This window comes from Delphinapterus leucas, chromosome 16, assembly GCF_059928025.1.
Source record: "Delphinapterus leucas isolate spDelLeu-1000000601 "Yukka" chromosome 16, BTC_Dleu_Yukka2, whole genome shotgun sequence".
NCBI lineage: Eukaryota > Metazoa > Chordata > Mammalia > Artiodactyla > Monodontidae > Delphinapterus > Delphinapterus leucas.
In genome coordinates, this window is record NC_143144.1 from 48,167,120 (window position 1) to 48,190,029 (window position 22,910).

The 22,910-nt window shown below is 40.7% G+C and overlaps 1 protein-coding gene across 2 annotated transcripts in view; it reads right to left on the minus strand.

Annotated features, from left to right (window-relative positions):
- Positions 1 to 22,910, minus strand: part of PRKG1 (protein kinase cGMP-dependent 1) — a 1,173,156-nt gene that overhangs the window by 1,081,271 nt on the left and 68,975 nt on the right. Inside the window, exon 1 of one of the 2 annotated variants that reach the window (XM_022569450.3) lies at positions 19,992 to 22,173. The exons of the other annotated variant lie outside the window; for it this stretch is intronic. Coding sequence (XP_022425158.1) covers positions 19,992 to 20,302 — 311 coding nt within the window. The 5' untranslated portion in view covers positions 20,303 to 22,173. Of the gene's footprint in view, positions 1 to 19,991; positions 22,174 to 22,910 lie in introns of those variants that run through there. 2 annotated transcript variants of the gene reach the window in all.

The following is a 22,910-nucleotide window of genomic DNA, read 5'->3' on the forward strand; positions in this document are numbered from 1 at the left end:
CCATTAGCAACAGCTGAAGATCCAGCCAGACTGAAAAGTTACATCAGAGGATGACCCACTATGGGTACCACAGGGACAGTTATGGAACCCGGGGTAGAGGGTCCAGACTCGGGTAGAGGAGTTGGAGCAGAATCCTAGTCCTAAGGGAACTGGGCTGCCAGTGAGGTTACTACACCACTGACATTTGGGAACAGATCATTCTTCATCATAGAGACTGTCCTGTACATTGTAGGATGGTTAGCAGCATCCCCAGTGTCTACTTTGCTCCCAGTTATGACAAATAAAATGTCCTCAGACACTGCCAAATGTCCCATGGGGGTGGGGGGCAAAGTCACTCCCAGTTGAGAGCCAGTGGATTAGTGGACTGACAAAGAGACCAACCATCTGCTGCGTGCTTTCTACGCGCCAGACACTGTTCTCAACTGCTTTACAAACATAACCTTGGGTAATTATGCTACCACAGATAGGAGACGGACACTATTACTATCCCTGTTTGACAGTGAAGGCACAGAGATGTTAAGCAACTTGCCTAAAGTAACACAGCACATAATTGGTCGATCTGAGATTCCAACTGGGAGGTTTACTTCCAGACACCATGCTCTTGACCAGTACACCCTGCTGCCTCCCATTTCATAGATGAGAAATCCAAGGCACAGAGAAGTAAAACATACAACCAGTGGCAAAATCCAGATTTGAACTCAGTTCTCTCTGACTCCAGAGTCCAAGCACTAAATCCCCATGCTATTGACTCTCCATATTCTGTCAGAGTGGGACCAGCAGGAATGTGGACTGGACTACAGATCTAGAAATTCCTATTCATAGTGTCTAAGCACAGGCCTAGTCTTCAATCCACAGACAAATGCAATGTAAGGGTTAATTTCTTTAGCTTCAGTGATTAGAAGAACTGGGGCTAAGGGACCAAGCATCATTACACAGCCCCGATCAGTGTGAAATCCCCATCTCTCCTTTCATTTTTTCCTTCTTTCCATTCCCTTCAACTCTATCTCCCTCAAGCTACTGCGCCTCGATTTTATTTCCCTTTTAAAAAATAAGCTACTAAATTTATTAAATAAAATGACACATTACCTGTTTCTAATTCTCATATAATGATATCATGCACATATCCTTTATAGAAGTACATAACATATAAATCTAGGCACAAACCATAAAAGCCTCACAATTAAAAACTCTACATTTCTACCTCTGAAAAAACAATATACCTAAAGTTTTCCAGATCCTTAGAGTCTGCCAAAAGCCCTCAATTTCTTTTTCCCTGAATCAGTCGCATTCAATAAAAAAGAAGAATCCAGTGTCTACTTTAAATGCAAGTTTTTCTAGTATGCTTCAAGCCCTTGATTTACAAAAATCTGATACCTACAAATCTTGTAGAGAAAATGCGTAAATTAAAGTACTGAGGCAGACAGCAAGGTAATTGGTTTTGACACAATGCAGTTCCTGGAGTATCGCTCTGCTCCAATACATGAGTTTGTCTAAAGGCAGCAAAGCCACACAACCTAGTTGGCACCTATCAAAGAATTCCCTCCAAGTTGCTCTGAAAATAACTGAAACTGCAGTTAACTATAAGGTTTCCCTCAGTGACTAAGGGAGAAATAAGACTGGAGCTATTAATTTTAAATGAAACTCCTTATTTTACTCTTGAAGGCAACTAAGTTGAAATGGGGAATTATAAGACACTGGTTGTGCCCGAGTAAATAAAGCCCCCCGCTTGAACCTGAGAAAGAGTAGGCATTACCAGCACTTAGGTATTTGATTACAAAAATACAGAGAGCCAAACTGTTTGACCAAAACATTCTAGGAGCTGCTACAGCAAACAGAAACTATTAGTAAACTGACTTCACATCTTCAACAACTGTGATTTCCAAGAACAATAACTTAAAAACATCTAGAAACTAGAAGTCACCATGGGAAATGAAGAAAGCACAGAATTAGTTATTAAGAAACCCGGATCGGGACTCTGCCCTTAACCGGTGATGTTACCCCAGATCACAAACTCTCTGGACCTCTTGTTATCACTTGTATAACGAATGGGGTGCACTAAGCCATCCTTATGGACTTTTTTAAACCAGGCCTGGGTTCAAATTCTCATTCCATGTGTATATACAGCTCTGTGATTTGGATCAAGGTGATTAACCTCTCTGAGTTGCAAGTGCCTCAAATGTTAATGGCGGACTCATACAGCTTTCAAAAATGAAAAAATCAAAAATGTACATGTTGGTTCCCCTTATAGATGATACAGGTTCATAAACCCTTATGTATAAATTCAAAATCAAAGACTGTAAAGACCAAAGTCTTACAAGTTTACGGGAAACTCACTTTGCCACAAAGGCCAACCTGAATGGACCACAAGAAGTTCTCTAGCTTTCATTTTCCCTATTTAGGTAAATATGCATATAGTTTGCTGAAGAAATGCAGATATGTTCATTTTTGGAGTGCGCTGCTCCAGAGCCCTAACAGGCGTTACAGAATCCATTCTATGCGTACCTGTTGTGCAATCTTTCAAAAATATGGAAAAAACCCTGAATTCCAAAGTACTTTGGAGCCCAAAGATTTCAGGTAAGAAATATAAACTTATATTACGTTACAGATTTTAATTGTTTAGCAATAAAGTATGACGGTAACTTTAACGATATACCTTAGTGCTGAAGAAAATAGGAAGTTTCGTATTTCAATTTTTAGAAATTCTATTAGCCATTCAATAAATAATTCATACTAATCAAAACATGGAGAATACTGATAGATTCCAATTTATTTTCTAATTGCTAATGTTAAGCTTTAAAACCCTGTCTCAGTTATTACATTCAGCTCTCCCCAAGCACACACTCAGGGCAAACAACTTTTAGAAGCGGAGAGCGATAAGAAAAGCGGAGGAGAAAGGCATGGAAAAAATAATAATGCTCTGTGAGTGCCTTCTATGCCCCAGATACTACACTAGTCTCTTTCCGTTTGTATTAATAATTTAACACAAGCCCTGTCCCCTGGTAGCTTACAACCTAGATGAGGACAGACATATATTTACTCATTCACTAAACTACTACCATGTACCAGGCAGTATCCTGGGACCTGGGGCCTGGATCAACAGGTGAGCTTACGTGAAACCCTCTGGACAAACAAAAAAGCAGAATACAAATAAATAGATAATTTTAGATAATGATGTGCTATGAAGAAACCAAAGTAAAGTAATGTAATAGAGAATATTTGGAGTGAAAGTGACCACAGTCTGTTCAGAAGAGGCGTCTCTGAGGAGGTGGTACCTGTGTGTATTTGTGTATTTGTGTGTGTGTGTGTGTGTGTATGTAATAACAATTTTAAAAAGATTTAATATTAAGTACCAAAAGAACATTAGAGCTAAAAGAATTCAAACCTATAGGTATTCTCAAAGAGAAATCATTTCAGAGTGGTGTGGGCAGAAGAAAGTTTCCTGTAAGTAAAAGGCAGATGGGAATTGAATAAAAGGGAACATCCCAATTCACAGCAGAATGCAAGCAGAGACAGCCCGTTCTGTGCACTGGGACGAAATGCCTTCAGTAATGTTTATGGTACAGTTTATGGTACAGTCTCCCACATTAAGTTTTAAATCCCCATCCTACTATTGCAGGCATTCTCAAACTTTAGGGCACATCAGAATCACCGAAAGGTGACTGAAATTTCTCCCTTCCTCTCAAGTCTTATGAAGTTTTTTTTCTTATATCTCTCTCATGTTCTCCTGTCCATTTTTTGATTTCATAGTTCAAACACCTCCTCTTTGTCTCTTTCATTTCACAAATAGCTCCCTAACCAGTTCTATATTGGCCTTGGGCATTGGTGCTTGCCTTTATCTCATCCAGCTCTCTTCTTTTATGACTTGGCAGAATATGTATGGGAAGCCAAAACGGCAAGTGCTAAAAAAACAAAACAGAGAGAGTTGGGAAGTAGTAGAAAGGTATAACACATACAGTCTTACACAGCCCTCCAGATAAACAACTCTTACTATAGCGGCCAAATGCACAGACTTCGGACTCAGGCAGCATTGTCTGGTCTTGGGCAAATTCGTTAACTTCTCTGAGTTGGCTTCACTTTTGCTGTCTCTACCTTTCAGAGGTACTATGAAGATTAGGGAAGAAATTCATAGCCCCAGTACAATGCCTGAATCCACTGCATAAACGACAACCTGCTACTATCATTGCTGCTGTTATGGTTACTCAGGTCACTACGACACTAACATACTGAATCTAGGTACAAAACTCAATTCCTCAGCTTCTGCATTACTCCAAAACAACAACCAAACGACAGTCTTGTTGGACTTTTTCTGAGACTAAATGTCTAATGTGGACAACAGATACCCTGGGTCGCAGTACAATCTTAACATTCTAAACTTCACTGAACAAGCCATAAATTGATGTCACATAGTCCTTCAAGTGAACTGATATCATTTGCAGAATAAGGTGCCTGTTTGTATGAAATGTATAAAAAAAGGTAAATTTATAAAGACAGAAAGCAGATCAGTGAGCGCCTGGGGCTAGAGGTGGATCAGGGATTGACCATAAGTGGGGGCCCCGGGTAATCTGGGCCATAACAGAAATATTCTAAAACTAGACTGCGGTTATAGCTGCACAACTCCATAAATTTACCAAAAATCATTGTACTATATACATGTACAGTGGGTGAATTTTATGGTAGGTAAATTATATCACAACAAAGCTGTTAAAAATAATCTTTTTGTTACATGACACGTTTCAGAATAAACTAGTATTTTTTTTTCTAATTCTAAAGCTTTCCATTATCAGCTCATCACCAGAACGGTCATGAATTTGTCCGAGACAATTAATGTATTCCTCCATAGACTAACAGGGCTGTTATCATTGCTTGCGCCCACAATCATAATGTTTTTGAAAAGACACCTTGAAATGCAGTATAAAAGTCATTAACAGGAAGCACTTATAGGCTACGTTTATGTTCTGCATCTGATAGCTTCTCAGCCTGGACAGCAAATATTCAAGTTGGGAATGAATGGCTTTCAAACAGAAATCCATTATCAGTGCATAAGTTCTAAACAGACATTTCAGGAAAGAGAAAAGGCATTTTACTGTAAATATTTCTGATGGATTGGAATCACATCATTAAAGCAGTGGGTCTTTAAAAATGCATAGGACTCCAGGGCAGCAGTGCCCCAGTCTACATGTACAATGGCCTACGCGTTAAAATGAATGTTAAGAGTAATATTACTACAATGTCACATAAATGCACCTCCAAACAATGACCACCAAGTAGTCTTCACATCTTTAGAGCACAGACAGCTTTTCCTTCAGATACTATACAACTATTATCACTATGATTTCCTAACATAAAATAACTACAATACATGGCACTCAGTTCAAACTTGGTCAATCCATTCTTCACTTCTCTGTAGGCCTCTAACTGCTGGTTGAACAAGCTGAATGGCATCATTATGGACCTTCAAGCTTGCTTATGTTTGCCCTTTCTTGTCCATGATTAGCCCAGCCACAGGAGTCAACAAAGGGTTCTTGCTGTCAATCTTCCTGAGTCAAACCCAGCAAAACCAGGCTGGGTTGCATTGTGCTGTTCTCTAGGACTTTGTCAAGACTGAAAGGTCCTGTCTTTCCACCTCGTGCTTTTCAGTTTGGTTAAGAGATGCTTATAGCACTTTAGTAATGGAATTGGGTTAATTCAATAACAAGGAAAATGTAATGATAATTCCAACAGCTTATGTTTTCTGCTATTTGTAGAAAACCATTTGGGGTTCTATTTGTAGAACCCCATACTATTTTTTGTATCCTGTACTGAGGGACCCACAAACATGATGTCTAATCATGGCATGTTCTCATTCATAATGAGAAAAAGGAAGCTCAGACAGATTCAACCTCGTACACCTCGTGAGTGGCAAAGTAGCAACTGAATCAGAGCCCATGCCCTTATCCATTGTATATGCTGTGTTCTGAGCCTACCTGCTTGGATTTTCCATAAATGCACTGCTGAACAACAGGGCTCAGTGGAGCCTCAAGGCCATCTCATGATGCACTGATGCTGCACAGAGTGTGGAAAGAAGGATGAACTGAGTCTGATGGCCTGTTGTATTTACAGAGTTATCACTTATGAGCTGTTGGATTTGGGTTGTGTTACCTCACCTCTTTGATCCTTAATCATCTCTTCTGTAAAAAGGAAATGATCTGTCCTCCTTTATTCATTTAGATATTGTGAGGCATAAATGAGATCGCACACATATTCATTTTCCAGCCAATTAATATATGTTGTTATTAAGCCTCACTTTTATCAGATACAAGATATACAGCTGCATTGGCACATAGGCCTTTCAGGAATTTAACCTCAGACCTTCACAGAAGCATATGGTCAGATAGGGTTAAAAAAAAAAAGGTTTTTTCTAGGATTGGGAGTTCCCAGGTTTCATCCTGAAGAGCTAAGAGACAATATGCAAACAAAATCAGCCTTTAAATGTTCCCTGTTTTATTTTGATTGACGTTGAAGTAAACACCTAATGAATTTATATTTTATCATGAATTTGATGGTCTGTACCGTCTCACAATATTAAAATCTATGTGACTATTTGGATAATTAAAATCAGCAAAGCTATTACTGTAAACCTGACCGGATTTTGTTAGTGAGAGTTCTCGCTGTGTCCACAAAAGGATTTAAAATTTTGATAGGTTATCTGTAAGCTCTTTCCATTAATTCCAGGCAAGTATTTCTCAACCAACCCAGTTACTTTTCAAGTTTAACCAATTTATGAGGTTTTATGTCACAGAGCTTAAGACACTTATTTGACTTGGAGGACAAATATGCTTCCTGGGAAAGATCATTTAGAATCACAGATTATTCCAACTAGAAGGGACTCTTCAAGACTATGCAGTCCCAGTTTTTCAGGTGAAAACCTGAAATGCCTTCAGAGGCCAGTCAGATAATACATACAAGAGGCATGGTGAGCTAAAGACAGGACAGAGTATCAGGGGCTGCGATGAACCTGAGGAGCACAGGGGCTCCCAGAAAGGCATGACAAGGCATTCAAGTTCAAAGTCTGTGAAACTCTTCCAGCCAAGCCAAAAGTACCTCCAAGCTCTCCTGAGCCCAGTAACATAAGTTTCCCATTTTCAAAATTTTAAATTTAAAAGATGCACTATGAGGGTCAGGAACATGGAGAGGCTTCATTTTGTCCTTCCTCTGGCAAAGAGTTACTAAGCACCTACTGTGTGCCACACCTGTCTGGGCTCCAAGGATACAACATGGAGCAAAAGAGGCACTGGCTTTGTTATCAGGGAATTCACCATCTTCTAGGAGAAGGAGATGTTAACCAAACAATGACCAACCTATAGAAATTCAAACTCGGATGAACACAAAAAAGGAAAAGTACACAGCACTACAAAGTCAGACTCTGAGCACTGGGAACCTATCTCCAGCCCAGGTATGCTGGGCTCAATCCATGTCGGAAGAACCCCTGAAAAGGCAATGTACTTTTTAGCAGATAGTCTAATAGCACAGATTTTCTGGTATTAAATAATTTGGGGGTGAAAAAGAGATGCATCTAGTAGAGCCCTACACTAGAGTAGTTACTTAATAAATATTAAATTTATTGGTAAAGACTGAACAAATACATAAACAACTGAAAACCAATCCATAGACTATGTTACCAGAAAAAAAGAATCAGAGGGTATTTGATAAACTTTCTAATAATACTCAGTTAAATTAAGATGCTAATACTTAGGGGAAAATAAATAAGGAAATAAAGCATTGGTAAATTGACGGAATGTTTCTTTAAAATGGGAATTTAAATTTAGTGGGACAGGCCACTAAAATTTTTTAACCAAAAAAAACAAACAAAAACAAAATATGAAAGTACAAGACAGAGAAAGCTTTCTGTGTATGATACAACAAAAAAATACTTAGGCATGAGCAACTGTATTAGATAACAATTTGGATACAGCAGAAATACAGTATTCTTGTAAGAAGAACTTCCATGATACTAAGGTTTGCTAGTCTCTAAAAGAGAATGTACTCACGACCACCATAGGTGTGTCAGTATATGGCACGTGAAAAAATGTGGGTACATGAAAAATTACTGAAGAGCTACATTAAAGGAACACAATCGTAAAAGAGAATGGAAATAGGACTTATACAAAACTAATGAGTTGTTGGGACAATCAGCTAAGCAGCATGGCACACAGAGAACACGCATGGGCTCTGGGGTAACTCACATCTCCTTCTGCCTGCTCCAGCCCACTGTTTTATTTTGAGCCAGTTGTTTACCTTCTCTGTGCCACACTTTCTCCATCTAAAGAAATGGGATGAACAGTACCTACTTTATCAGATTACTGTGAGAATTAAATGAGAAAGCTTATATAGTATACAGTAAGACAAATAGTTTTAGTAACAATTAGCAGCAGCAGCAGTAGCGTCACTAATTGACCAGTAAAAAGACAGGGCTAAAAAATAACAATTACTACCTTTACTTTATAAGAGATTTCAGTAAAGATGAGAGAAATTGTTCTCTGTCTAGAAAAAAAGCAAAAAAGGTAAAGAAAAAAAAAGTGAGGCTAGTTGGAGCAAGAAAAGTTTCCCCCTTAATCATGATGAAGCAATAGACTGAACTACAAAAAGAACCTTTGAAATATAATAATGGGCGTCAAGAAGGAAGGGGGAAAATCTGCCATAGACGATTTAAAAACTCACTAGCAAGGGTTCACCTGGATGTTATTTAATAACCTCTAAGTTCACCTAGCAGAGAATGCCACTCTTGCCAAGACAAATAAACGTATACTTGAGTTCTTTTCCATCTATCACACTGACAGTAACCCAGAAGACAAAGCACTGCTCTCTGATGATAAATGATTTACATGGCACAGGACTTCAGCGGTGGTACCAAAAGATAAGACAAGTCACAGAAGAGAAAGGGTCACCTGAGAAAGGTAGCCTTCTCTGTGATGAGCACTGTTCTGTTTCTTACTTTAGGATAAAGGTTCTGGTGATGTATTTCACTTTTTTTATCTCTCTGCACATTCTGTGGTGGGATCTTCACCAAAGTATTTTAATATCTGTTCTTTTGACCTCTTCATTTCTGAGGGTATAGAAGAGTAACTCTGGATTGCTTAAAATAATCATGGGTATATTATAGATGGAATATCACTTTTGATGGAAATAATAGGATTCTCTTTAAATATCAGAATTCTCTGAAATAATATCTTATAATTATCCATATACATGTAAACAAACACTCACACATATATAATGCTTCTAACTTCTCCACTTCTGGAATTTTTTTCTGTAATTATTATTATTTCAAACGCCATAGACTATACTCTCCTAGTGGTTGCCTATCAAAAACCAAAACGCCTTTTTTTTTTTATAGGCTAGGTATTTCCCACCAAAACTCAAAAAGAGGGGGAAATGAACATCTTAATGCCTTAAGCAAAGCATCAAAAAGGCAAAGGCTAGATGAATTCATGAAGTATGCAAAGAGGTGGCAAGAAGTTAACAAAAGATGCTACATTCACAGTGGGCGTTTTATTGTATTTATTTGCCATTCCTTTTCATGAGGACTATTTCAAAGTTAAAACCATTCAGTTTTATGTCATTTAGTGCTACATGAATGAGAAATCATTTAGTTCTTTTTTCTTTTTTTTCAATAAGAGCGTGTAGGTTTCCATACTAAGTAATGCTAAAACATCTGGAAGGCAGAGTCAGGCAGATTACAATTTTTCATGTCATTATTTTTCTTTTATGAAGAACAACAAAATGTCTGAAGTTAGATTTTGAAGAAAAATGACTATTCCCTGATGAAGGCTACCACTGTTAAGAAAAAAAAGTCACATCAGGGTTTCTTTCACAATATTCTAAAGCTTTTCAGATCTACAACAAGAAACATTGTTCATACAAATGGATAATGGAGTTGAATATTACATTTTTATAAAGTTAAGTATTAAGTGAATGACTAGAAACTTTGAGCAGTTCTTTTATATTGCACTGTACCAAATGCTATGGGGAAAAAAAAGACTTTCCTCTAAAAATTCAGAACTGAAGAAGTTCTATGAAGTAAAATCCATTTACTCAAAATGAAGAGGGATTCACTAAATCGATCTTCCAACCAAAAAGCAACTCTTACTTCTCTGAGTGTCTGTGGGCTTCCTTTTCTAAGCTTTGGTATCCTGGGACAGTTCCTAAATAAGAGGGTAGCAGTTACCAAGAGCAAAGACCATGATTCACGTAGAGTTCCATGCTCCACAGTGCAGGCAGTGGACACTAGGGTTTATTCCACTACACCTTTTCTTTTTTCTCTCTTCCCACTGGCATAACGAGTTGCCACTACAGGCTTAGCAAAATAGTACCTGTCACTTTCAGATGTTTAATGTTCCTCTGTAAAGGGTATTTGTAACACCCTGTCAAACCAGCACAAGTCGAATATGAGGCCTCGTCATAATGTAAAATGTGTTACTCAGTCACCAATGATTTAGACAAAATGCATCTTATGAAGATATAAGTGTGGAGTTGTGCTGGCTTGTAAAGCTTGCTCGCCAGCCACCTGTAGACGCCAGAGAGAATGGCCAGTCCACCTTGCAGTCCATCAGTAACAATAACTCCAGAGGGACAAAATTTTAAATTCCCGGGGGCTTCCCTGGTGGCGCTGTGGTTGAGAGTCCGCCTGCCGATGCAGGGGACAGGGGTTCGTGCCCCGGTCCGGGAAGATCCCACGTGCCGCAGAGCGGCTGGGATCCGTGAGCCATGGCCGCTGAGCCTGCGCGTCCGGAGCCTGTGCTCCGCAACAGGAGAGGCCACAACAGTGAGAGGCCCGTACACCACAAAAAAACAAACCAAAAAAAAACAATAAAATTCCCATTTTTCTTGCTTGTCATGACAACCCTTTTTTCTTTCCTCCCAGTCCAGACTTAGAAGCACTGTCAACACCATAATTTATTGATAGAGTTGGACCATTAAGATGATACACAGTACATCCAGAAAGGAGATGTTTTTCCCTCACGTTATCTCATTATTCCTTGGCCCAGATCTGGTGAAAGCTTGATGGCACCATAATACAATTGATTCAGAAAATAACAAGAGTATTTTGCTTAACTAAAGTGTATTTGTCATCACTGACATGGAATGCAATCAACCAAATTAAACTGACTGGCCGATACTATAATTATTTCATGTTCAAAGAAATACAACACTGCTCGTAAAGAGCAGGTATGGTCTGGAAGTGAGAAAATATAACTGAGCATTAGGAGATCTGCTTTTGACACATATTAATAATTTAAGCTATTTACTTATGCTTTTGCAGGCCCTAAGTTACACCACCTCTATACAGAAGGCAATGAAGTTGCATCTGTCATAAAGGAATTCTGGTGAAGTTTAATTAGCACTTATGATCTTTAGACAGGTAAAGGTAATTAACATTTAAAAAAAATTCTGATGCAAGTGGAAGTAGTATATATTGACACTAAATTGTCACTGATTCTTTTTCTATACCTTTCCCCCATCCTTTCATAGCCTGGATTATAAGAACTCTAAGACACAGATACTTTCCTAGTGTCCTACCACCAACTCTTACCCATCATTCTGCTTCTAACTGCTAAGCCATATCAGTGAACACATGCTTTTGTTCGTGTTTCTTTATTGTTGCTAATTCCTCTTGTGCTTCCCATTTAAGTCCCATAATCAAATGTGTGACATGAACTTGGATTCATAATGAAAGTGTTTACTTTCCCTATGATTAACTTCCCTGCATAATTAATGTCCCAGGTCCTCTGGGCAGTCTTACGACATCTACTCTGCTTTTACATGCTACCTGTCAGCTGAATACATTTTCATATTTTAGAAGGAGGTGGAAAGAAACAAGAAAGCTTCTCGCTGACTCCCATTCTAAAGAGATTATTTTTACCAAAAAGTATTTGCAATTATACTAGTTATTTTCATCACTTATATAAAGTGCTATATTGGCTGGGCCTCACCTGAGAAGATAATGATTAAATTACAAACGTAAATAGGCTCCTATCAGAGACAATTAGGAACATCTTGAGGAGTTTTTAACAATATAAGAGGAAAGAGGGCAAGAAAGAGACAAAAAAGCTGGCAATAGGGGCAGCAGTGAGGTTATGACCACAGGGCATAGAAATTCCCAGCTCCCTCTGGAGCTTTCCTGAGGGACCCGCCGAGATTCTGGTACTGCAGGTGTCACATCAGACCTCTCGTCTGCCTGCAGTGACCATATCTGTTCACTCAGACCAAACCGTCTGGAAAGGGGGCTGAGAGCTTGCTGTGGTAGCTCTGCTTTCTCTGAAGCCTCCTCGGGAAGTACTCTTCAGCCTGAGCTCAGGCTGTTTGCCTTAAAAGGATAAAATATCTGTAGGAGAAAAAAAAAAAACTGTAGCTGGCTACAGAGACATCACGTACCAGAAGGAGAAGCGCTACAAGCCCTGTACTGCTCTTCCAAGGGAGGCTCGTCACTGTTTCACCTTTATACACCGAACATTTCATAAAAGCATCTGGGACACCAGGAAACAGTCTTATTGGCTAACACAGCAGCTCCCCTCAGTGAGAGTGGAAAAACTAACTTGGGTTGATGGCTGATCCTGATGTGTCATATCTGACACATCACAGATACATCACATGCTACATTCACAGTGGGCTTTTTATTGTATTTATTTGCCATTCCTTTTCATGAGGACTATTTCAAAGTTAAAACCATTTGGTTCAAAGTTAAACCATTTAACATGAGCCGTGGCCATGGCTCATGGCTGGCAGGAAAGAGGAAGTGTACTTACCCACTGAAGAGAGCTGCTGCCACTTTCTGTGCCCCAGGTCCTTGCGGGTCACCCCAGAGAGCACAGTGAAACTGACATGTGCAGCTGCTATGGAAATTGGGGAGCTGGAGCTGCCTGGCTCCACTGCAAGCAGGGGATTGGGACTGGTAAAAGGGAACCAAGGAAAGTACTTTCCCAAAGCATGGGAATTCAAGGAGCCTGTAACAGCTGACGTGGAACGGGCCGCAGAAAAGGTTCTCAGTCCTGGCTGCATATAAGAATCACCTTGGGAGCTCAAATAATATACCTTCACCTGCAGGCCACCAGACAGCAATTAAATCAGAATCTCTGGAGGTGGCACCCCCCAGGAAAGATGTTTCCGAAATTCCCTAGGTGACTCTAATATGCAGCCTAGGGTTGAGAACTGATGGACTAGGTAAGGTAATGATTACTTACCTGGGGGAATAAACAATAAGGCATTAACTAAATAGTATACACCTATAATTTGCCAAAAAAATCTGCTTTTTTAAAGTCCCTAGTACTTAAAGGTTTTAGCCAATAGAAACATTCAATTTTTTAAGTGGAAAGTTTATCCTGTTTCTTTGTTTAACCTCTCTCTCTCTCTCACACACACACACATACACACACATACACACACACACACACACACATACACACACCCCCTGTTGTCTAACTATCAGAGTGTTTCCTAAATTGTACTGTTCATTGCAATTATCTGAGGAATCTTTTAAAAATACTGATGGCTGGCTTCCACCCCCAGACATTCTGATTTTAATTGGTTTGGTTTTTTTTAAGCTCCCCAGATGATTCTAATGTGTAGCAAAGTTTGGGAACCATGGTCCTATCTTATGTTTTCCACTTTTCCCAAAGTTCTTCTGCTTCCTATTTAACTACTGGTGAACAAATACTCGCCTGAGAACAGCCTATGTGGTATTTATTAGGATTTCATGCAATTGCCTCATCCTCACACCCCTTTGGGAAGCAGAAGAACCTAATGGCTAAAGAGAATGGCTCGCAAGTTCAAATTCAGATTCAGCCTTTCATAAAGTGTGTGACTTTAAGCAAGTTACTTAGTTTCTCCGAGTTTTACTGTCCTGCTCCTTGCATGAAACAGGATAATCTGGAGTCTTCCTCACAAGGTTGTTTGATAAAAAAGACAATCTATGTAAAGCACACGGGGCAGTGGCCTGCCACAGAGTAGGTGCTCAATAAATGTTAGCCATTCTGACCTATTTTTTCAGAAAGAGTGATGCACTGACTTGCCCTCCTCATTCCTTTTTCTGCACTGCACAGTGGACTGCATGAAGACCACCAAGCCCTCCCTGGTATCAGACTAAGGAATGTTTCAAAGGGACAATACAAGGCATTCAAATCAAGCACTGGTCTAAAGGGAAACATCTTAATGATTTTCTGCCAAAATCTCAGTATGGCTCCCACTCCCGGAGGAGGCCAGCCTCTGGTAGACTCCAGTTTGGGCGTCACAAAATGCTATCTTACTTGTAAATTCCATTCCAGTCTCATTGCCTGTTCACTTGCCCACAAAGCCCATTGCTCCTTTCCAACTTCTTTGCAAACATGGCATAGCTTTCACAATAGTCATCTCGCTTTGCCCTTTCCTGCCGCCCTGACACACATCTCTTCTTCCCACTCTCTCCTGCTTTTTTCCTATTAATAACTCTGAATATAAAATCCATTCAGAAACAAGACACTTCTGAGAGTATATTAGTAGTCCCACCTTTTGTACAACATGTTTTGTGTAGCTACAGATTTTGAGCCCTTGTTTATATTTACATGACAGTTTTGGAGGGAGAACATCCCTCTGCTCTTACAAACAAAATATACTCAGAGAGTTCAAACAGGCTGTACATAGTTAACTTCCCAGAAAATACACTTGAAGGAGATGCCGAGGAATGCAGCCAGATGGTGAGAGGAAAGGGGAATCAGTGTCAGAAGGCTGGGCGTAAGGAAGTAGAGAAGGGCTGTCAGGCATGGGGTGGTAAACAGCGCCAGCCCAACAGTTCAGATTAGGATTCAAAATGCCACAGATGTGATTGCATAATAAGCTGTTGCGCATACTGGTAAATGCTGCTTTCAGCACGTGCTTATTTATCATATTGTCTTGCGTCCTCAGAACGTGGAACATTCAAGTCGGAGCGTTTGAGTGCTAGCATCGGACCCAGTTCTCTGGGATGGGCGGCAGCACCTATGGTAGAGATGGGAGAAAGAGCAAGCAGCCTGGTGTTCGAATCTGGTTGCTAGGATACTATGGAGACCCTCCACTGCTAGGCAGACAGGAAAGAAAAAATGTGTCCATATGCCTTATAACCTACAAACAGCAACAATAGAAACATCGTCTGCCTTCTTCTACCCTTTCCCATTAGGAATCCAAACCCAACTCTTCAGTGAAATAACAAGTAGCAGGAGCTTGGAAATGTGGCTCAGTAGAGCAAGGAAGTTGGTCATTTATATTCTCAGGCAGTCTCTGGAGCTCCTCTACTGAAGGGCTTATCAGTATTTTCATTATAAGCCGCATTTTAGGGGCAAACAACTATGCTTCAATACACCCTCATAGGGTTTTAGCAGCCTGGTCTTATTTTTATCAAGGCTGCCACAACTTCAGTTTTACTGCCATAGACCATGATGTCAAGTTAACAATCAAACTTAAATTGGATAGTCTATTAGAATAATGTTAAGTTGGAATTGAACTCCTCCACAAGAACAAGAAAGATGAATTTCAAAAATCGACTTCAGGTTCAATTCTCATGTAGGTCCGGTTCGCCTGGGTATGTGAGGAATCTGCCATGCTAGTCTGTGGCACAAAATCAGATTGTTTCCAGTGGGGACATTTAGAAGTGAGTGGAAAGAGGAGCTTGCTTTCTTCAAGAGTGGGACTCAGTTTCTTTGAGAGTTTTAATCGTCTGCTGCTTGGTTAAATTCAATATTCTTACCTAGTCAGGAGAGCTATAGTTACGATCAGGACTGTGCTGGTGGGAGATGTGGACTGCAGTGACATCTGAGATGCAGAGCTTTATTAACAGGTAGCAATTAGTCCTTGGTGGAAAGTGCACGCTTGTGCCCACACACCTGCGTGCGTGCACGCGCGCACACACACACACACACACACACACACCCCTCAATTATTCTAACGACAAGCGCAAGTGCCCTCTCAGCTACTCATCCTGATCCTCTCTGGCCTGAACTTGCTTTTCCTCAATTTCCACCATGGTATTCTGTTACTGCCAGTAGCTGCTGTCGCTCCCCAGATGTACCCTCTGCTTTCTTTTGCTGTCTTTTCCCTTTGCTGACGGCCCTCCTCACCTTAACCCCACCCCTCTTATCCCATCACCACTCACCTAAATCATGGCCATCGATCAAATACTTACTTTAAATACCTCTACTTCCACAAGTTTCTGATACCATAAAATTAAATGGGCTCAATTATATTTTGCCACCTGTCTTAGGTATCTCCTCTGTGACTTGCCTTACTCTACTTTCTAGAATATTTACTTGTGCAGTATTGTCAAGCCCTGGTTAACTCCTTCATAGGACTTACGCAATTCTCATCTCTAATGCATGACACTAACTTGCACATGGTGCATCCCATAAAAGTACTGAACTGAGCTATAGGGCATATCTGAAATTTAACTGCTACCTATGAAGAAATCTATGTTTTAATATCATGCCACCTATGATTACACTAAAATCCTAGAATTCTCCCAACTTCCTACAGAATTTAACAGACAGCCTTTAGGAAGATTCTATTTCTCCTGAAATGTACCAATGTCAAGGTTTAAAAAAAAATCAGATAAGATCTTGTTAAAATTAATGCCTCCCTAAAAATAAGAACATATATTTCTTTCTATCCTCAGCTCTCCAAAGTACTTCACAATCAAAAGGCATAACACTACAAATCAAAATATGTCATCATTCTTTGAAATTCAGTTTTCTCTAGGGTGAAAAGCAACAGCTTAACAGAAACACAGAGACACTAACAACTTTTGATAGGAACTCAAGTCTTTATAGACCAACTGAAAAAAACACAGAGCCCTATGACAGCAAAATGGAAAGGATTTGAGAATATTTACAATAGGTAAAGGGTTTAGATCAACATACCAGTGACAGAATGTTCTAATCTATTACAGAGTCAATCTTCAGGAATAAAATAGCATGAAATAAAATTACTTTAAGAATCCATAAGAACCACTCTCTATATATAATCAATAGGCTGATCTCATAAAATGAATATTTTTATATAGTTTTCATTTTTAAGGGTTTATTTGCTTAATTCAAAACATAGTCTAATAGTTTTACCTTCTCAAATAGATATTTGGTAGCAGTAGAATATAGATTCCAATTTGCTAATCAGTTCTTTGCTCTTCAAATGACAACAGAAAAAGGGCTTAAGGGTTATTTCTAGACACATGTGAAAGAGACAAACCAAAACAACCCCCCTGCCTCATAGGTGCAGCAGGAGTGCCCCAGCTCTGTGCTAGAATCTGACACAGCCTTCCCTCCAATTCCAGCTTACAGGGAAAATTCCAAATCAAATATGTTACGTTAATTTATATTTTACACTGTTTTTCAAATGGTCAAAAAATAACTAAAAAAATAAGTTTTTAAAGATTCTAATCCTCAGAAGATAACCTCGGTAAGCAAAAAGTAAACAAACATATTTGCACACATAGATAATTGAATAGGACATTCCCTGGGTAGTCACCTATATCCAACAGAAAGAGAATAGAAAACTACATGACCATGAATTTGAAATCAATTTTGGACTATTTAGATGGTTTCATGTTAACTCCAACTCCCAATAATCTGTAAGTTTAAGAATGATGACCAAATTTAACTTGTACTAAAAATAAAATATAAAGATATAAACACTTGTTGCCAGTAAGTTGGTATAATCAAATTATTTATAGTGAAATAAACAGAAATTCAAACAAGTCTCCTTCACTTTGGCAAAAATTCCTAATTCTTTGTAGAATCATCTTGTACAATCATTCAAATGACATAAGAATAATCGTTTTGCATACAATATACTTCTCTTTCTCTTACCAAAGGTACTCTACACTTAAGCAAATTTTATTCTAGTTTTCTTTATGTAAGTGTGAAAAAAGAACAGATGTTTTTCCAAAATTATTTAAGCTTGGGAGACATTCATTCTATCGTTTTCTTCAGTATAATCCTTCAGAATCACCAAAACCATCACGGTGATACCTTAATAGTTGACTTCCTTAAAGCACAAGTTATTAAATAAATATCAGAACGCACAGTATGGTTCAACAGGTAAAATGTTTATTATGACAGAATGTTGTGAATTATTTGCCACACTAATTTCATCTTCCACCATGGATTTTTTAAAAAATCTAGTTGCTCTACATGTCAAGCACTAAGAGATTTCTAAAACTTACATTATACAGCTCAGTCCCTACTGCCTAGATTCCTTCAGATCTTGTCTGATAGAATGTTTCACCGGAGTTATCAGCTGGCTTGATCATGCTTCAAATAAAACCTATTAAAATCGTCTTTTTATAAGAGCAGAGTTTGCTCTGAGTTACTCCAAATTCCTGCAGATACTAAAATGGGATCCTATGGAATGCTGAAAGATGCAGAGAGCTGTCTTTGACTTATTTTTTTCATTATGCAAAACTTGGCCCTGGAGAGATGGTCATGTACCTCATTGGCTAAAACAGGCAAGCATGTCAGGACTGCAAATTAACTTACCGGGGAAAGCTGAAGTGGATTCAGATCATTCAGGTTTCGAAAGCAGATCTAAATCTACTGAACTGAACTATTAGGGCAACTCTGTGAGGTTAGAGTCTCAGAAATGTTTATCCTTATTGTCTCTTCCCCACACTCACAGAATACAAACTTCTCCTTAAACCAAACCTGCATGAGGAACAGCAAATGCTCTACTGCAACCAACAAGGATAGTTACACGTCTAAGTTTTCAAAAGCATCATTAGTACCTACTCACAAGCCACCCCCACACACACATCCAATAAATACAGATGGAGACAATCAAATACTCTTTCTCCTTATATTAAATCTTTGTGTTTATAAAGTGAAGGGTTCCCAGGGACCTCATATTATTATGTAACACGTGTCACCCAGCCAACGTGATGCTGTTAGGAATAGACTATCAAAACCCTTCGTTTTATCAATTATGTCATTATTAACTTAAAATACCATTCATCTGGGTGCTCATTCCATATTAACTTCATGCTCCTGCCACTTTACTCTCCATAAGAGCTCTGAGTTGAGTGGTGTATAACAAGCTTCATTCAATTTTCCCACCCAAGTTGTGAAGCCCACTGACATCAGAACTACACAGTTGTCTAAAATGCTAGAACAATACCAGAGTAGTTGCTTCAGAAGCCAGGAGTAAGGCAAACAATGTGCCCACGTTGTCAATAAAGATAAGTGTACTTCTCTGTATCTGACCCTAGAAACATGCAACCCTCTTGGGAGACAGAGGCACCCCATTAGCAACATTATATAAATTCCTTAAGGAAAATAAGCAATATTCTCCCTCAGATGTTATATAAAAAAATATTTTTTTTAAAAATCAACAGACTAGGCTTCCACTTGTGGATTGTAAATGTCGTCGAATTCTGGAAATCAAAAAATCTTCCCTTTCATATGTGTTTTTGCTTATTTTTGACACTTTGATGATGCCAGAACATCAGCTTCGAAGGGTACCAGCGAGAAACGCCGGCATGTAGAGAAATCCAGGAGCGCCACAAAAGCGCCAAAAAGAAAGTAAGGGTGATAGCAGACGCATTTCATTTCAAGTCTGATGAGCCTGCAGTTAGGATTTTCCGGTTGGGCAGGTTTGCCAGGGCATTTGGGAAACGGGGCTTTCTACTCCTCTTCTCACACTCACACATACACAGCACAAAGCACACCGGGGGCGCATTCAAACTCTACGTACAGTAGGGGGCCTATATGAACGTATATGTTTATTAAAAAAAAAAAAAAGAATAGCTTGACATCTGACAAAGACACGAAGGCAACGTAGGTGCAGTGAGTCTGACTCTGAGAAATGTACACAGCCCCGCAAGAAGTGCCCGTTAAAATGAAACATTTCTGAGGATGAGGACAGACACGGCAAGCGGGAGGGGCGGGGGCCGACAGACAATACAGAGACCCGCAGCTCCCCACCGACAGGGTGCCACACGGACCCGGAGCGTAACCCCTGCTTACTGTGGACTCTTGGGGTAGAAGGGCAGAGTCACATGGCTGAGATCCTGGATGTCGAAGGCGGTGGGCTCAGCGGAGATCGCCTGCCGCTTGGTGCGCGGCTCGCCTTGCAAGGTGCTCGCGCTCTGCTTCTGCGCCTGCTGGGTAGCCGGCCGGATCACCGAGCGGTACTTGTCCAGCTCGTTCTGCAGCTTCTGGATCAGTTCGTCCTTCTGATCCAACTCCAGCTCCAGCTCGTCGATGAGAGCATCCCGCTGCCTCAGCTCCTCGATCTTCTCCTGGAGCGCGTACTGTAAATCCCGCAGGGTGCCCATGCTCCTCGGGGCTGCCGGGGGCTCCTTCCTGCCGCTTCTCCGCGTCTTGGGGCGTCCTCCCCTCTCCGATCAACTTTCCCCAAAGTCGCTGCTGCCTCCCGAGTGCGAAAGCTTCCTACTTGAGACCAAAGCCAGCCCTGGCTTCTGAGCATGCCCAGTCTCCCGGCTCCAGCCACCGAGAGTTTCAGGGCAGATTCCACTTCTCCGGGCTGTGAGGCTGAGCGCGGGGATGAGCCAAAAGGCGGGTCGAACCGGAATTCAACCTGAACCGCGGTGGGCGCCGCGGCGCCAGGGAGAAGAGCCGGGAGCGCGATGGCAGGGGAGCGGGAGAAGGGACTCGGATGGGGGCTCCGAGGCCGCGGCGGGCGTGCCCGGGTCACTCACGCCGGGCGCCGGAGGAAGCCGGCGGAGCGTGTGGGGAGCCCGATAAACCTCTGAGCGCGCCGAGGGCTGCGCGGGCGGAGCGAGGCGGGAGGACTACTTTGGGGGCGGGGAGGCGGGCGGGAGAGGACCGGGGGGACCCCGCGCAAACTCGGGAAGCGTTAGCCGGCTCCAGAGCATACCAGGCTGGAGGACGTGGGGCTACAATCCTGGCGACGAGGGAGGGCAGAGCGGGCTCTGCATCCTCAGCGCGCTGAGTTCTGCAGGTGTCTGGACCGCCAGCCTCACCAAGAAAGGCTCCCCAGCCTGCGGCTGAGCTCTCGCGTCTTCCACGCAGCCCTTCTCACGGGGAGCGCCTCACACAGGTGGCTAACGCTTGAAAACAAACTTGCTTTTCAGGAAAGGAGAGAGTATCCGTGCAGGGGAGGGACTTCCACTCACATCCAGGCGCCTTTGGGGATGCGGGAGGGAGCTTCTGATTTTCTTCTCCCCCGTCAGCATTGCCAGCTCCTGCGAATGACCCCCCTTTCCGCTCCTTTCAAACACGGATTAATGAACTCTTTTGGGGGCAAGGGTCGAAACGGGATTGGGCCCCAGAGGGCTGCTCAGCTTCCCCACTGCCCCTCCCACTTAAACCAGTGTCTGCGGAATAGTTTATGGAAGGGTCTTGCTCCTTCCCTGTACTGAATTCTGGGCGGGGAGCGCAGGGCGGGTCAAAATCGTTGCAGAGCTCCAAAAAGTTCATCCTGAAATGGAACCATATCTTTGAAATTACTTCCTTGACAACCAAGCCGTTAGGGCTGTATCCTTCCACTTGAATGGCAAGACACAAACTTCGAAGAAGAGGGAAAATCTTAAAGAAAAGGAGGATCCTAGACGGGCTGTGGTAAAGTGCCGCCCCCCTCCACCTACTCCCACCTCCGACCCCATCCCTGCCTGCTCAATATTTCCTAAAATGATGACAATTTAGGTAGCGTCCTTTCTGTCCAAGGGTAATTCTCCCATAGTGTTTAGAATCCTCCATAATACTTACTGAAATTCCTCATATTTACCTAAATCTTCACCAAATCATTTAAAATTTTAGCATCTTAACTGCAGTCCTCTAATTACTGTTCTTGAGAACTCAGTGTTCTAATCCTCGATGCTCTATTTGGCCATTCCTTAACACCAAATAAAACAAAGTAGGTAGAAAATAAATTAAAATTCTGAATTGCAATCCAGAACTATTCACTGGAATCTAAATTTAGCCAAGGACATATATATCAGTCCCCCCCCCAAAAAAGTGCTCACTTTTGCTACTGAATACACAGCCTGTTCTATCTAAGTAAGAAGAAGAAGAAAAGAATGGGGAGGGGGAGGGGAGGAAAGAAAAGAACAGAACCAGCTAGTCAATGTCACATTTATAAGCTTTTTGATTTAAAGTGTACTTGTTTGTAACTAGAAGTATAAATGAAAAAGGATGTATAGTCCTAAACAGTCTTCTACCCAGATGATGATTTAATTCTCTCAGTACAAATGATATGACACTTAATTTTTCTGCTTTCCAGCATGGATATTTTCAGAAGTGCATTTCTTTCAGAATGTAATATATAAAGTGGATAATTCCCCAAAATAAACATGAATAACTTACAGATCCTGATAGCAGCAAGTAGGAGTTCTGAATTATTGTGATTTTAATTAAAACTAAACCAAGCAGAAGTGCTCTGGCTTTGTATAACTGACTCCATTCTAAAAGAGCTTCAGTGACATTTTCCTTCTCCCAGGAAAAAGGCCAAATTCTTATCTTACTTAACCTATGGGAATTCTTTAATTCCATGGCAAAATGTCTAAAACTAAATGAGACTTTTTTTCCCTATAGATCTATTATAGGGTCCAGGAGCCCAAGAGTTTATGTCTAAAAATATATCAGGAGCAATGTATAGGGGACATCGTTAGACAACTGCTAAGCAGAGTTATGTTTTAAGGTTCATTTGAGGCTTAAATGGGGTTTACTTAATGTCTTTGAGCAGCACAAAGTAGAGAAGATTCTTCTTCATTTGTAGAAAGCTTGTCTACATGTAAAAAGGATAAAAGAAACTAAAGCTTTTTTCCCCCAAAATAAAAAATAGCAGTTTAACCAAAAAAAAAAAAAAAGTCAGGTTTCTTTGGGTTTTTTTAACAAAAGTGAAGTTTCTTCCACTGTTATGTAAATATTTTTCATTATTTAAGCTATCATATCTACATGCCA